The sequence below is a fragment of the Dreissena polymorpha genome, unplaced genomic scaffold (assembly GCF_020536995.1).
Source record: "Dreissena polymorpha isolate Duluth1 unplaced genomic scaffold, UMN_Dpol_1.0 chrUn001, whole genome shotgun sequence".
Taxonomy (NCBI): Eukaryota; Metazoa; Mollusca; class Bivalvia; order Myida; family Dreissenidae; genus Dreissena; species Dreissena polymorpha.
In genome coordinates, this window is record NW_026273315.1 from 2,165,675 (window position 1) to 2,181,045 (window position 15,371).

Genomic DNA, 15,371 nt, shown 5'->3' on the forward strand with positions numbered 1-15,371 from the left:
ATAATTCTTAAGCTAAGATAACACGTCAATTTTACATGCAATCGGATAAGTTCATAACACTGAGCCTGAAACAAGGAAGAAGTAGTGTTTATAAAACTGGTTTAGTCTGGAAATAGTGAGAATGATTGTATGTGGTTTGAAACATTTATGTTAAAAAACACATTTTACTTATTTAAGTATGGGGACTTCTTCACAGTTTCGTAAAATGATTTTTTAAATAATTATCATACATTCTACACCGAATGTTCACAATATGTATACACGAGTGAAATTAAATTTACTGACTAAGAAACATGTTGAAAATATTGTTTCATTAGTGGATGATCTTCACTCGAAATCGGTAAATAATAAAGCGTTTATACCGGTTTTGTTCGATATTTTGGAGAAAAAAAAAGTACTTAAGAAGCGTAGATGTTTCCCTTAAAAAACTAACGCCTGCGTAACGCAGTGAAAGAGCACTATCTTTTGCTTCCGGGCTCGAATACCGGGAAGACAGTATTTTCAATTCTATTTTCTTGCTTTTGCATTAAGCTTGTACTAATTGGAAGATTTGTAGATTTGTTATCAAACATATTTATTGACATTTTTTTGAATACGAAAATCTTTGAACAAGTCCATAACTTGCGCTAAGCTTGCTGTTGTTAAAATAAAAATTATGCTTGTGCACGAAGAAGATCTTCAAAGCTTTTGGTGTGTGTTTGTTAAATGAAAATGATACAATCACCCAACTACCCATCTGAAAAACGCTCACCTGATTTGTTCAGCCCACTACCTACAGCAGCCATTTTACCACGTCCTTTGACCGGCTGCTTTACAATTGTTGGACTTCATTCAAAGTTGCATCAAGATTCAGGTAAATGAAAACTTACGTTATTGACGAGAATTTCATTTTTTACACTAGCACGTGCTTAACCGACAACCATTAGCAATTACAAAACTTAAACAATGTTCTTTTAAATTTACAAGTCGGTTTATATTAGATACAGTCAGCAATCGTAAAAAAACGATATGTAGAATTTAGTGGTGGTACGTATATTAGTTCATTTCTTGAAACAAAACGAACATATTAATCATTTTACGTCAAAAGATTTGATTAAAAGCATCCGTCAAATATTAAATCAACTTTGCAAAACGCAGTGTTGCAAAAACATGAACTTAGTCGTATGAATCGATGATAAATTTTGAACGCGACAAATGGATAATGTTTGCGTTTTATTGATATATTTACTTTTATTATTCCATATACAAGATACGAAGATCCAAACAAAAAATAAACATATATGAACAAGGGTTCAGATAAATACAAACATAAACGATATATATAGGATCTTGCATGAGTGGTCGTTGTGTATTGAATTTATTAAACGAGTCATCTAAATAAAGATAAAAAATTAAAAACGAGGCTTATTTAGATAACGAGTTTAATAAATTCAATACAAAATGACAACGAATCTAAGATTCTATTTATAACATGTTTATTCATATTGACTTTGGTGAAAGAGTTTAACTGAAGAAATTCGCAGGAATAATGACGTCATTTCGTAAAAAAATGACGTCATTTCACAGTTATATAACTAGTGTAACAACACCCGTGTAATAAACAAAATTGAGCATTACGTTATTTCACTCCAGGGGCCGTATCCACAAAGATCCTGAGGGAGATTTTTGCCTAAGTTTACATATTTTTCCCTTAATTTTCGCTATTTTCCCTTAATTTTGCGATACTTATAAGTCATTAACAACCTTATTAACACCCATCTGAAATGGATGGATGTTATTTGGCAGTGTCCGTCCAAAAATTTTAAGAGCTGTTTCACAGTAATTGAAGTTTGGATTTTCATGAGTTTTGTCCCCTTAATTGATTTTGTCCCTCCAAAACTCTGTCTCATTCACCTCATATAAATTCTATGAATTTGCTTGTTTCAGATTGTGTTTGATCATAATGACATGATAATGGACGTTGTCGCCAGATGACCAGGAAGTACCCACGATAGCAGGATTCTTAGAGGAAGTGGGCTGTGGCTGAATCTAGCCTTATCAACCTCGTGGAAAGACATGTCCATATCATGGAAGTCGGGATGCGTCTCTCCCATTATTTGGGTAAGAAGCAAGGAATCTTGCAGTGAAAAGTTGGGATTGCGTTTTCTTTTTTCTTCCATTTTGACAGTTTTGACAAAACGCCGTCTGCTATAAACATCCGGTATCGCTTCAGTGCTATTTTAAGATCCACAAAAAACCCAAACGCCGACAGTGGGAATCACAAATAAAACATGGCATTTAATGCTGCTTAAATTCACAAGCATTGTATGCATGTAATAAAAGTCACTCCCTTTATGTTTTCCATAAAAACTCCTTGTGGCACGCTTCGGAAATTAAAACACGTAATAAAATTCAACCGATTCTCTTTAGACAGAGACAACCGCCATTTTTGTGTGCCGAGAAATCTCGTGGTATGTTATAATGACGACGTCATCGTGATGCTATTTTTATGTCAGGGAACCCGGGGATGTCCCTGACAACAAACTTAAGTCACTCCTTAGGCGAATTATGTTTCACTGAGGGAAAAAAATGCACGAGACAAAAACTTACCTAATCTTTTTCCTAAGGAATTTTTAAGAAGAATATTTAAGGGAAAATCTTGCCTTAGGTGATTTTTCGAACTTAAGTAAATAACTAAGAAAATGCCTAAGGATCTTTGTGGATACGGCCCCTGGAGCGTAGGTCATGTTATAAATATGGATGTTAACATCAACATAAGCAAAAAAGAGAGAACTTTATAAACATGATTATTTAGTAATTTCGCGATGCTTTGTTATTTTTTATTACTTAGAAGAGTCTCCAAGTTGTCCCATCTACAAGGCAAAATCGAAATTCTAGTCAGGCAGCCAAGAGTATCGTGTTATCATGATCATTATGTTAAGTTAGATATATAACCAGCCAATCTCTAGCCTAGCACCGAAACACGAAATTGCTAGACAGACGATGGCTGGCTGTAAAAAAGACTATTTAAGTGTATTGTATATAATATATATATCTTAATATAATCGCAAGGTGATCATTTAGTGAGTCCCCTACTATAAAAACATTTTGCAGACTAGTGATGAAAGTCTTGTATGAATGAAGTTGTCCTAGTTAATATCAAGAAACATCCGGAGTATGTAATTGCACTGCTCAGAAAGACTAGAGCTACACATCTGGTTGAAAGCACTACGTCCGTTTGTGTCTAAATTATGATATTCCATAACTGTTCACGAGTGTTAGAATTCACATTACAGAACAGAATACGATGAAGCACTATATTCGAATTCACTCCATTACAAAGTGCACATGTATTTATATACGCGGGCATAGTAAGTCGCCCAATTACTCGCATTGTCTTACTACAGAGAGAGGAGAGTTCAGGATTATATCTGGCGCTAGTCCATAAACCACACAATCCGTCGGACCGTAATATTATTGAGCCAAGAAAGGGGTACTTCTCTGAAGACTCTTGAAACAGATAAAAATTCCTTTTTTTGTGTAACGTGTCGGCGGAGCATGGCTTTCCACACACTTTTCACCGGAAACAGGCCTTCTGCAATATATTGATCCATGATGTGGTGAAGTTCGTACTTGCAGAATATCGCACGTATGTCAGGAATGAAACCATGGTGTTGTTTGTCGAAGTTTCATAATATATGAGTCTGCTGTTAAACAAATGTTCAGCCATGTATGTATTTGGCAGGTTGCAAAGTTGTCCTAGAAAAAACAGCTTTCTGTAATCAACTAGTGTCTCCGTAGGAACGGCATGGATAGCATATAAAGTAAAGTTAGTTGCAGTGTTTTGTGGCAGACCCTGTATGTGTATAAGGCCAAACCTATGAGAGCGTTCTAGCTTAATTATGTCATCTTCACTTATTGAAGTCCACAGTTCACAGCCATATAATGCTTTAGGTATCACAACAGAGCTATAGACTTTTATAGATGTTGACGGGTTGAGTGCAAGGGGAGATATTCCACTATTAACGATACTCAGATATGTCCCGCGAAGCTTGTTGCACGCGTCATTAACCATTCCTGTAGAACGTAGAAACGGGTCGCACTTCAAACCAAGGTGAACGTAGGAAGATGCCTCTTTGATTGTGTGAGTACCAAGTTTGACAGTTCGGTTTGTCTCTCCCTTCAAGCGTTCGTTAAAAACAACGACTGCACATTTGTTCGGGTTATACTGGTACTGCCACTGTTTTGAATAGTTGCTACAGATTTCAAGCATTGCATGTAATCCATGAACAGAGTATGACAGCAATAGCATGTCGTCGGCGACTGTAGGTGAGCTGACCCAAATATCGTACACACAGATGCCAGCCCCAGATTTCTCTAAGGTACTGATAAGCCCGTTGATATAGAGTAAGAAGAGCAACGGGGAGCTGCGTCCACATTGCCTCGTTCCCTGACGGACGTCGAACCACTCTGAGTGTTTCCCCTGATATCGGATACAGATAGACATATTCGTGTATATAGCACAGAATGCAAGAAAGCTTGTGCTGTCAATGTCTGTTTCTGCATACTGCTTGTAGAGCATCCCGCGATGCCAAACGGTGTAGAAGGCCTTTCTGCCCTCCATAAAGCATGCATATAGCTTGGAGTTGGACTCTCGTGCACAATACACAGATTCACGCAGAATGAAGGAAGTCATTAGGCAGGGCAATCCGTATTGGAAGCCACCTTGTTGTTTATTTATATTCGACATAATGTTTACTTTTGACCTTGTAAATAGGACTGATTCGAACAATTTTAATAAAACGGAAGTGAGAGTTATGGCACGGAAATTATCCGGCAAGTCGCGACGTTTGTTCCCCCCTTTGTGCATAGTGATGATGACGCCACACTTTATGCTGTCTGGGACGTGTCCGGTACGTAGCATCCAGGTATAAATGTTCGCCAGCACCGGGGATATCACATATTTTGCATTTATTAGATGGTCATACTGGAGATTGTCATATCCACCAGCCTTTCTCTTCGGACACGTAGATATTATATAGTCTACGGTTTCTGGGAGTACACGGACTTCGGGGTCAGTAGCGTCACGTGGGCGGCCTTGACGACACCACTCCCTTCTCACCAGAGACATACTATCGTGGGCCGCAGTGAGTTCCGAGTTCTAGTATGGCTTAAGATAAGAAACATATCTTTTCTGCGGTAGTGTGGCGTTTGCATAGCTGGTAAGTCTTTCACACACCCGCACATATGCAGCGACTATAGTGTCTTTTAGTTTCAGGTCACAGTGCGCTAAATCGTTAATATCACAATCATACATTAATAATCTATTATAATAATTAAAGTGAGCGTCATTGCATTTACGCCAATTAACAGACATTATCGTATTATCACATGCATCAGTTTTACGAGTGAGTACATCGATCGAGCAAATGATAGGTCTGTGTCTGGAAACATTCATACAATCATCATCTATAACAATACAATTCCTTACACAGTCAAATATTTCAACAGGCACACAAACAAAGTCAATAATTGACTGACAATTACCTTCATAAGATACATATGTTGCACTGGCCCCACTTCATTTGTTTTTTCTATTTACAGGAACCATATTATTATCTGCAAAAAACATATACAGAAGTGAGTCTCTAGATCGCGGGCTTTGAGCATCATACTTTGCGTTAAAGTCAACAAGCATTAATACAGTTCCATTGATCGTGTAAGAGTTCATTATGTCATACAATTTATCTATATAGTTTCTAAATATATCAGCTGAGTGATTGACACAAGCCGGAATGATGACCGCATTAGGTGGTGACATTGGTCTTCTGGGGTACTACTGGCTATCCCCAGAGTTACTAAGTGGCGACAAATTAGCGTTCTCGGTTGGATTTTGGTTGCATGGGAGAATATTTTGCCTTGCCTCGAGGGGTTGCACAGCCGCTGTGATAGCAAAGACATTCGTCTTATCTAGAATGTTCTCCATGCTTGATACTCGCCGGGAAACCGCTAAAATGGCTGATTCGAGAGGTTGTAGCGTAAGTTTCAGATCATTCACACCGAGATTGAAGTTGTTCAAGCAATTAGTCATAAACTGTTTACACTCAAGCAGGTCACACTTTATCAATTCAAGCGAGTTGGTGAAAGTTTTCATCTGGTCAGAGCGTATTTTCTCTGCAGTATGTAGCGTTTGTTTCATGTTGAGAACATCGCTTTGCAGGGCCGTAAAATTGTCTTTCAATCGTAAGACTTTAAAAGACTTTGCTTTAAAGCGTTTTGTAAAATTACTAATTATCAAATAAATTAAGAAACGTATTTACCTATTCACATTGTGTTTCAATCCAGGCACGGATTTACCGGGGCGGCACGAGGGCCCCCCCCCCAGCCGCTAAGCCTTCTTTTTTCGTGCAAGTGTTTTTTGTGAAGCCAACTTAGCCAGATGTTCCGATTTCCCCGATTTCCGACAGAGAGGTGCACCTACCAACCAAACTGTCTATTATCCACAGGGGAGGCACCTGTTGTACGTTAACACTCTTTTATCACCGTAGCAACAATCTCTTTAGTGCGGTATGCGCTCTTTTCGGCAGTAGATCCTAAACGTCTGCATAACATTAAATAAGCGTCTGGATGAGCTCGAACATTGTTTTGATGGCAATTGACCTTATCGCGATGACGTCACAAAAGGGGCAGTCCCTTAGCGACGGTGAAAACAATGCCCTAGATACGGTCGATTTACTACGCTGATTGAGCACCTCTGCTGATATTTCGTCAATTGCATTCCTATTGGGAAGTCGATAGGTAATTAAATGTCCTGTAATTGGTGTTTAAAATGTCTTTTGACTATTATGAAGGGTTAGATTGCACTTCGAAAGCCCGATATGATCAGAAAATAAAACTAATTGGACTTAATGAATGTCCGTACAAATTGCAAACTGGATGTTGGAAAAATGACCCGACCAAGTGGCCGATGATCGAGTACGGCGACATTCATGATTAACTTTCTCACTGAGGCACCGGGTAAATTCGTTTATTCTGTAATAATGGGAGTATCCTTGTAGATGTTGATGTAATGAGTATTGTCGTTCTTTTCAGGGTTCATTCATCTTCGAACATTAAAATTATATTTCTACTATGTCAATTTATCATGCTAATGTGAAGCTGTGAAATACGTAGGGACATCTGGTACATGACTTACTGAAAGCCTTAGTTGTGTTCATTGTAATGAGTACGAGTGACAAATATTAAAATTAACACACATATATCTGTATAAATATTTGTTTTTCAAACATTATTTACCCCCGTTGCTGTCAAACGTAATTTCTTTTTTATGATGTCGATCGTTTATTGTCGTAACATTAAATCTTAATATGGAATGACGTCTTTTTAATTGACTGATACACTCTAAATACGTTACTTGTTTTTTACGTAAATTTTATAATTATTAAATACTTTAATAAATTAATCGGGCTAGTATCTTTACGGTGTAAATTTCTGATAATCTAAATTGGACATGACTTTATATTTGACCATATGTCACATATCTAATTTAAGCAACTGTTAAGTACATCGGCGTTAATTATTCATCCAAATGACTGCTTAATACTACCAGAAAGAGGAGACATGGTGGCATCTATCGTGTTAAATGACACTGTCTGGACCACCCAGTGTGGTTTATGACACCTTTTTGTCAGTTAAGTTTGGATAATACTTGATCAAAACGAGATAATCGGATTATGCAAAACAAATGGGCAATTAAACACCAGAATACAAAAGCTTACACAATTTTAAGACTGATGCAAACATTCAAATGAAAAATATTGAATTTAATTTAATTAAATGTTTATTTAAGGTGTCAACGTGTTTTATAAAGCAACTGTATATTCAATTATTTCGGCATTAAACATTTGGCTTAAATGACTGCTCAGTATGACAAGAGATTACACAGAGGTATCATAAATTGTGTTTAATGACCACATGTGATTTATGCAGAGCCCCAAGTATAGGTCCCCAGCTGGCTTTATGACACCGTGTTTTCTTTGTCTGGACAGTATCCGATCATAACGAGATAATCGGTTTGTGATGAAGAAAGGGGCATTCAAATACCTAACATGCGGAAACAAAAAGTGTCGAAATTGGTGTGAATTAAATAAAAACAATAACATTTATCATGATAATTTATTTAATACGTAACAAGGTAATAAGGTAACAAATATAGAGGTTCAAATCAGCTACTATATGTTGCATATATTTAAAATTTATTGGTTGTTTGTTTTCATCCTTATTTGTGTTCGTTCATTAAATTAAATTTATTATGAAAGAATTTCTATTTCTGGGTATTTTTATTCTAAAAATTGGTCGCGAAGATGTGCCTTAACTTAAGAAAATTGCGAGCAGTGTTAAATATTTCAATGCAAATAAAATGGCGACAGCGCTTTTGTTTTCACCGTCGTCAAGGGGCATGTAACTCTAACTGACGCAAGTGCCCGGATGTTGCGATAAGGTCAATTATACCGATTAACAATGTGTTGTTTGATGTTATAATCATTGGAACGTTAAATAAGGAGACGTTTCTTACGGTATATAAGACAGCGTTTCACGGCACTGTCTTCCTAACAAAGCCCGCTGGACCAATTTTTTGTTCCATCCAAAAAAACCAACAACAAAAAGCCCACAGAGTCAGACTCGGAGTCAAAGTTGTTGAGTCTAAGGTAAGAATATATTATAAAAAATAAATTGTATTATAACCCGTTTATTGCGCTAAGTTTAGTCAGTATGTTATATGTTTAACTCTTAAATATTGAAATAAAGGAACAAAGAAAAATTTAGTTTTAATTAATTAAAAAAACATCTTTATACTGCCAGTAATATAAAACGAATAAAGCCCATACAATGATATATGCCTGTTCCGCTCTCTATACACCTTGTAGATATATACAATTTATCAAAATTATTGAACTTTATCGAACGTTTTGTGTACTTTTTTCAGCTTTTGCATTTTTTACTAATAACATTCACATTTTATCACGCTCTGACAAAATATGGTTATTGAAATATTGATCAGATCAACAAAATATATGCATATTTTGCAATAAAATGTGTGCATAATTAATTCAACTGAATTTTACATTTCTAAATAAGCTCTCTTTTAAATTTTCAGAACGTATCATGAAAATGACTGTTAGCATCCACCTATAAACTCAAGTGTGGTTAAATCTGCCAGCCCCCTACCAATGGGAGCCACCGTGTATTTGTTACTTGCTGTACTGTTGAATGTCAATCACAATTTTAAATAAAAATTAAACATCTTTAACACACAGCGTTTTATATTTACTTCTTTATGTTGAAATCACCTATATAAAGTTTAAACGTATTAATAAATGACTGTTCTTGGTACACTGACTTCATGCCGCCGCCCCCCCGCATTTGTTCTATGAAACAAATTGTGTGCCCCCCCCCCCCCCCCAAGTTATGTTCTCTCTGGAACCGGCCCTGCAATCTGATTTTAAAGTCAATGTTTGAAAATTGAAATTATTTTTTTTTACCGTTTTTGTTTTAATAAAACAGAAAACGAGGGGTGCTGCTTTTGCTTAATGCAAATCACGATTGACCTTCGTATGCATTGTGTCTCCTTGATACCAATGTCCCATTAGCTTCACAATCTTCACAGTTATTTTGTTTCAAATCGGTTTCATAAATAAAGTATAAGAATTCTAAATTTATGTTAATTTGTAAACGAGTAAACTAATAAATAAATTATAATTGCATCTAACATAAGAATCGTATGTGCATGATGTCTTGAAACAATGTTGACAATTATATATACAGTAGGTAACAATAAAATGGAGTTTTTCAAAGGGCAGCAATTTTCACAAGCTCGTGTGAACAAATTAATGTTCTTTAAACGGGCCTAAGGTGTTTTTAACACTTAACAAACATTATATTTATTTAAACCGCCCGATATTCGCAACCTGCCTCGCGATTTATAGATAGTTAATATAAAAGTCCATTTTCATACAGAATTACTTCAAAGGTTTAAAATATGTAGTAAAGTAGCGTGTGGTCCGCGTGTGGTCCGGTATTTTGGTTTTAAGTATACGCTCCTGACAAGGTATTGAATTGTCAAAAAATAGCAACGTGAACGTATAATTCTAATCAAAACACCTGGCTGTGTGATCAGAACGGATACAAACAATAGACGGATGCAACAGTTTGAATTATAAGTTATGGCTTCGATTTTGCATGAACTTTTCTTATATACAAACACTTTATGCAATTGCCTTAAAGGGGCCTTTTCACAGATTTTGGCATGTTTTGAAGTGTGTCATTAAAAGCTTTCTATTGATAAATGTAAACATTTTTTCTAAAAAGCTGAAGTAAAAAATCAAGAATAACATTTAACAAGAGCTTGTCACAGTAGTGCCAAATCCCCGCCGAAATGTGTTTGCTTGTATGACAACATTTGTTTTAGAGAGTAGAATAATATTTGTATAAAACAAATAAAGGGAGATAATTCATGATGCTCCGGACAAAAAATTACTTTGAAATTAAATAAAGGGATATAATTCAAACACTTAGGTAGATAGAGTTATGGTTCTTAGTCACTGCACTTCTCCTACTTGCCATCTGTTTAAGCTTGAAGTTTCAAGTAAATCCCTACAGTAGATTTAGAGTTATGCTCCGGACAAAAATTTACTTTAAAAATATACAAAAGGGGAGATAATTAAAAAACTAAGGTAGATAGAGTTATGGTTATTGGTCACTGCACTTCTCCTAGTTGCCATATGTTTATATTTCAAGTTTCAAGTAAATCCCTTTGGTACATTTAGAGTTATGCTCCGGACAAAATTTAATTTAAAGTTATATAAAAGGGGGAATAATTCAAAAATTAAGGTAGATAGAGTTATGGTTTTTAGTCACTGCACTTTTCCTACTTGCCATCTGTTTATTTTTCAAGTTTCAAGTAAATCCCTTCAGTAGATTTAGAGTTATGCTCCGGACAAAAAATTACTTTGAAATTATATAAAAGGGGAGATAATTCAAAATCTAAGGTAGATAGAGTTATGGTTCTTGGTCACTGCACTTCTCCTAGTTGCCATCTGTTTATATTTCAAGTTTCAAGTAAATCCCTTCTGTAGATTTAGAGTTATGCTCCGGACAAAAATGTACATTAAAATTATATAAAAGGGAAGATAATTCAAAAACTAAGGTAGATAGAGTTGTGGTTCTTAGTCACTGCACTTCTCCTAGTTGCCATCTGTTAATATTTCAAGTTTCAAGTAAATCCCTTCAGTAGATTTAGAGTTATGCTCCGGACAAAAATTTACATTTAAATCATATAAAAGGGGAGATAATTCAAAAACTAAGGTAGATAGAGTTGTGGTTCTTGATCACTGCACTTCTCCTAGTTGCCATCTGTGTATATTTCAAGTTTCAAGTAAATCCCTTCAGTAGATTTAGAGTTATGCTCCGGACAAAAATGTACTTTAAAATCATATACAAGGGGAGATAATTCAAAAACTAAGGTAGATAGAGTTATGGTTCTTGGTCAATGCACTTCTCCTAGTTGCCATCTGTTTATATTTTAAGTTTAAAGTGAATCCATTGAATAGATTTGGAGTTATGCTCCGGACAAAGTTTCAGCCGGACGGACGGACGGACGGACAGACGGACAGATGGACAGACGGACAGGACCAATTACTATATTCCCTCCGAAGAATTTTCGGCGGGGATGAAAAAAAGAAAAAATAAGTAACTCCAACAGGGCTCGAACTACTGACCCCTGGAATCCTGGCGTAAAAAGTGTTCCACTTAGACCCCTCGACCATCCGCATACAACGTTAGATGTATTTTATACTATATATAAGTAATCCTCGTAGTTTCACAAAATATAACAACAACAGAACTCTCCACATTATTCAATCGTTTCGCGTTGCAACGCTTTATAATTTTCAGGTTTTTTACATCGTCAAAAGATGAGTGGCTATATATATAATGGCTATATTAGAGCTTGGTTAATGTTCAGTATTACTGTTTTCTCGCAAATATCATAACTAAATCGAAAATTTGCGAATCTGAAACAACTTTTTTTAATTTTGTCAATTTATCAAAACGTGAAAAGGCCCCTTTATCTATAATGTGTCGATTATGATGTACCATTTTTCATCTGAACGTGAATTCTAGTGTGAAATTCATCAACTTTTAAATTCCCCGTAAGTTAATACTTAGTAAGTTGTTTTTTCCTTGCATGAATCAAATCATTTTTCTATTGATGATATTTAACAATTCGCTCTTTAAATTGCATTCATGAGGCAGTCTGCATAACCGAAAAGAATACACATTATTAGTTAAACAAAGTACATGCAAACACGTGAAATGTTCATTCGCCTATAAAATACAAACTCAGTAAATCAAAACGACTGAACGGAATTCAGAATCGCAAAACGTGCATTTGTATTGCTCAAAACTCTATACACCTTGATTCTATAATTTATCTTGTGATAATCGTGTGAATATATAATGTTTGCCGGGTATGTTAGAGCGTATGCAACTTGCGCAATACAAATCTGTGCTAGACATCATTAAATGTTCGACCGTATACATTTTACGTCGTATACAGCTATGTTAGGCAAGATATAAAGTACGATGCAGACGGTTCTGTTTGACTTTTCAAGATATAAGGTGTCAAAATTCGTAAGAAATAACATTTGCAAAGCTTAAGCAATTTTCTGTTCAATTAACTACTCGCTTTTCAGTACTATCTGTTGGCGAGGACAGTCCCATCTGCTTTTTGAAAACTAAGGTTGCCCCATCACAGAGAGCCAACGATAAGCCCCATGAACCCTGGGTCAGTATTGACAAGGTCAAAGGAGGAGTGATATCTGCACACTGCACATGCAAAGCTGGGTAAATAGCCTAATTGTTTAAATATGAAAACAGTAATTTGTTTTACTCAATGCCCATTAATTTCTATACAATTACATGATCATTGAGCGTGGACACTTATAGTAAAAGTCAGTACTGGCGAGGACTAATATTTAGATTAGAACTATAGCATGTCAACTGATGATTTCCTGCTGTATGCAGAACACAACACATAAAATCTTCATTTATCAGTTACTTTTGTTTTTCAGATTGGGTGAAGCCTGCAGCCATATTGCAGCCCGATCTTCAAGTTTGAAGCTATTGGCAGACTGCGAGTCAACAGCAATTCCAAGACCAGTGAGGCCTGTACATGGAACCGGTCATTTGGGAAGAAGGTATTGTACCATGCCCTTATTTAGAGCGTCTCCTCTTTCACTTACATTACTACACTTGAAAATAAATACAAACACAACCGAAATGAGGAAAACCAGAAATAATTGCTTTTCAAAATCATACTTCAGCTAAACTAAACCAAATTTATCCATATTCCATACATTTAATTTGGTCGCCTTAATAAAATCTCCACATAAATTGCAAAGTGAAGCTGACCACTGCACTGCTGTAGTGGCAACAAAACACTTTAAAAAGAAATCTTTTGCTTTCTCTTGTTTTTCAGAAAATATTGCATAAAATTATTGTAGATTCTATGTGTTTTGCATAATAATTCTTGTTATACAATAAATAGATTGGAATTATTCAATTTATAGTGAGATAAATTATGTTTTCTTAAAAAAATTCAAGTAACACCAAAGCGAATTGTGTATATGGATTTCACGAAGCCCAAGCATGGCAAATCTGCAAGGCTGAAAGTAAACAAGCCAAGGCCTCATCAGGAGTGTAAACTGGATGAAGAGGAGAAGCAAAGATTCCTGCAGGAGCTTCGGAGAATTTGCCCTAGTGCGGGGTGCCTCACAAAGGGTGACTCTGATACAGACAGCGCTTCAGAGGACGAAGATCTTCCACCGGTAAGTACAATGCAGTGCAATTGCTTGTTTTCTGCAATATTATGCTGAGATATAAAGAGCACAAATAAATTACAGGGTAACTTAAGACTCCCCAATTATCTATCTTGCATCATTTGATGCAAATGTTACAATGAAAATAAAAACACAATTTCTTTTTGGATGTGATCAATCTATGCTGCATTTTTTTTAAGTTTATGCAAAAGCAACATTTGTAGAGCAATCAACAAATAATGAGAGACAAAATATGTATACTTCATTCTTTTGACACCTGCACATTATTTAAACCTGAGCATTTCAAGCATGATGTCATTTCTCCTAGTTTTCAACATAGAAGCTGTAAAAGAATGGTCAGCGTTATATTTATTTAATTTAATGCATTCGATATCCATGGGATTTTTGTTTATTTTTTACAGCTTCTGAACAGGCCTCTTCCCCAAGAAGCCCACAATGAGGGGGAAATGCAATGGACCTGCGATGCCTTTGTTCAATACTTTTTGGCCACTCCCCAGCAGTGCCAAAACTTGGAGACCATGACCCGTGCCCAAAACAACAGTTTGCTGTGGAAACGGCACCGTGAATGGCGTGTGACGGCCACAGTGGCACATGACATTTTGACGCTCAAACCGCAGACTGCGCCTCTTGCCGTGATAAACCAGGTGATGAAGCGGGAGCAGTCGAATTTGTCGCATATTGAGAGTGTTGCATTTGGCTTGAGGTATGAGGGGAAGGCAAAGGAGGAGTACAAAATGGAAATGGAATGTTTACATGAACAATTTCAATTGAGGGAGTGTGGGCTTGTAGTTGAACCAAGGTTCCCCTGTTCGCTGCTTCTCCGGATGGTGTCAGGACATGCGCATGCCACAGTGAAGGTCTTGTCGAAGTGAAATGCTCATTTAAGCACAGAGACCTTCATGTAAAGGAAATTCCTGACATTGACACTACATTTTATTTAGAAAAAGGGACGCTGAAACTTAAATCTAATCACAGATATTACAGTCAAGTGCAATTTCAGATGTATGTAGCAAACAAGAAGTATTGTGACTTTGTGGTTTACACAAATCAAGGCATCCATTGCCAGACTGTGCTTTTTGATCAAGAGTTTGTTGACAAACTGATTGTCAAGTGCACAGCATTCTGCCTCAATCACATTGTGCCAGAGGTGATTGAGCAGAAGTTTGCTCGATAGTGTTAACATTTGCATATATTAATCTGCAAAGGCAAAATTGACTGCTCACATATATGCCCGGTTGATCTTTTACTCTTGTTTATCAGTTTGTTGGAATATATTAATTTGTGTTAACCACCAACTCACAAATATAACTTGGTTGTATCATATTGTGTAAGAAATCATAAAGGTGAACTAAAGTGTTGGAATATTTGTTGTGTTTGCCTTGTTTACACTGTTAACAACGCAGGACAATTACTTGTTAAAATGTGTATGATCATGTAGGCTTGTGAATGTATTTCCTTTAATAACGTATTTTTGTGTGAATAAAACCAACTTAA

At 36.2% G+C, this 15,371-nt stretch overlaps 1 protein-coding gene across 1 annotated transcript in view; it reads left to right on the plus strand.

The window, feature by feature from the left end:
- The window catches only part of LOC127863167 (uncharacterized), a 34,447-nt gene extending 19,396 nt beyond the window's left edge, over positions 1–15,051 (plus strand). Inside the window, exons 4-8 of the mRNA XM_052402551.1 lie at positions 12,732–12,882; positions 13,110–13,240; positions 13,642–13,865; positions 14,279–14,662; positions 14,944–15,051. Of these exons, the coding sequence (XP_052258511.1) occupies positions 12,732–12,882; positions 13,110–13,240; positions 13,642–13,865; positions 14,279–14,662; positions 14,944–15,051 (998 nt within the window). The remainder of the gene's footprint in view (positions 1–12,731; positions 12,883–13,109; positions 13,241–13,641; positions 13,866–14,278; positions 14,663–14,943) is intronic.
- The last annotated feature ends 320 nt before the right edge of the window (positions 15,052–15,371 follow it).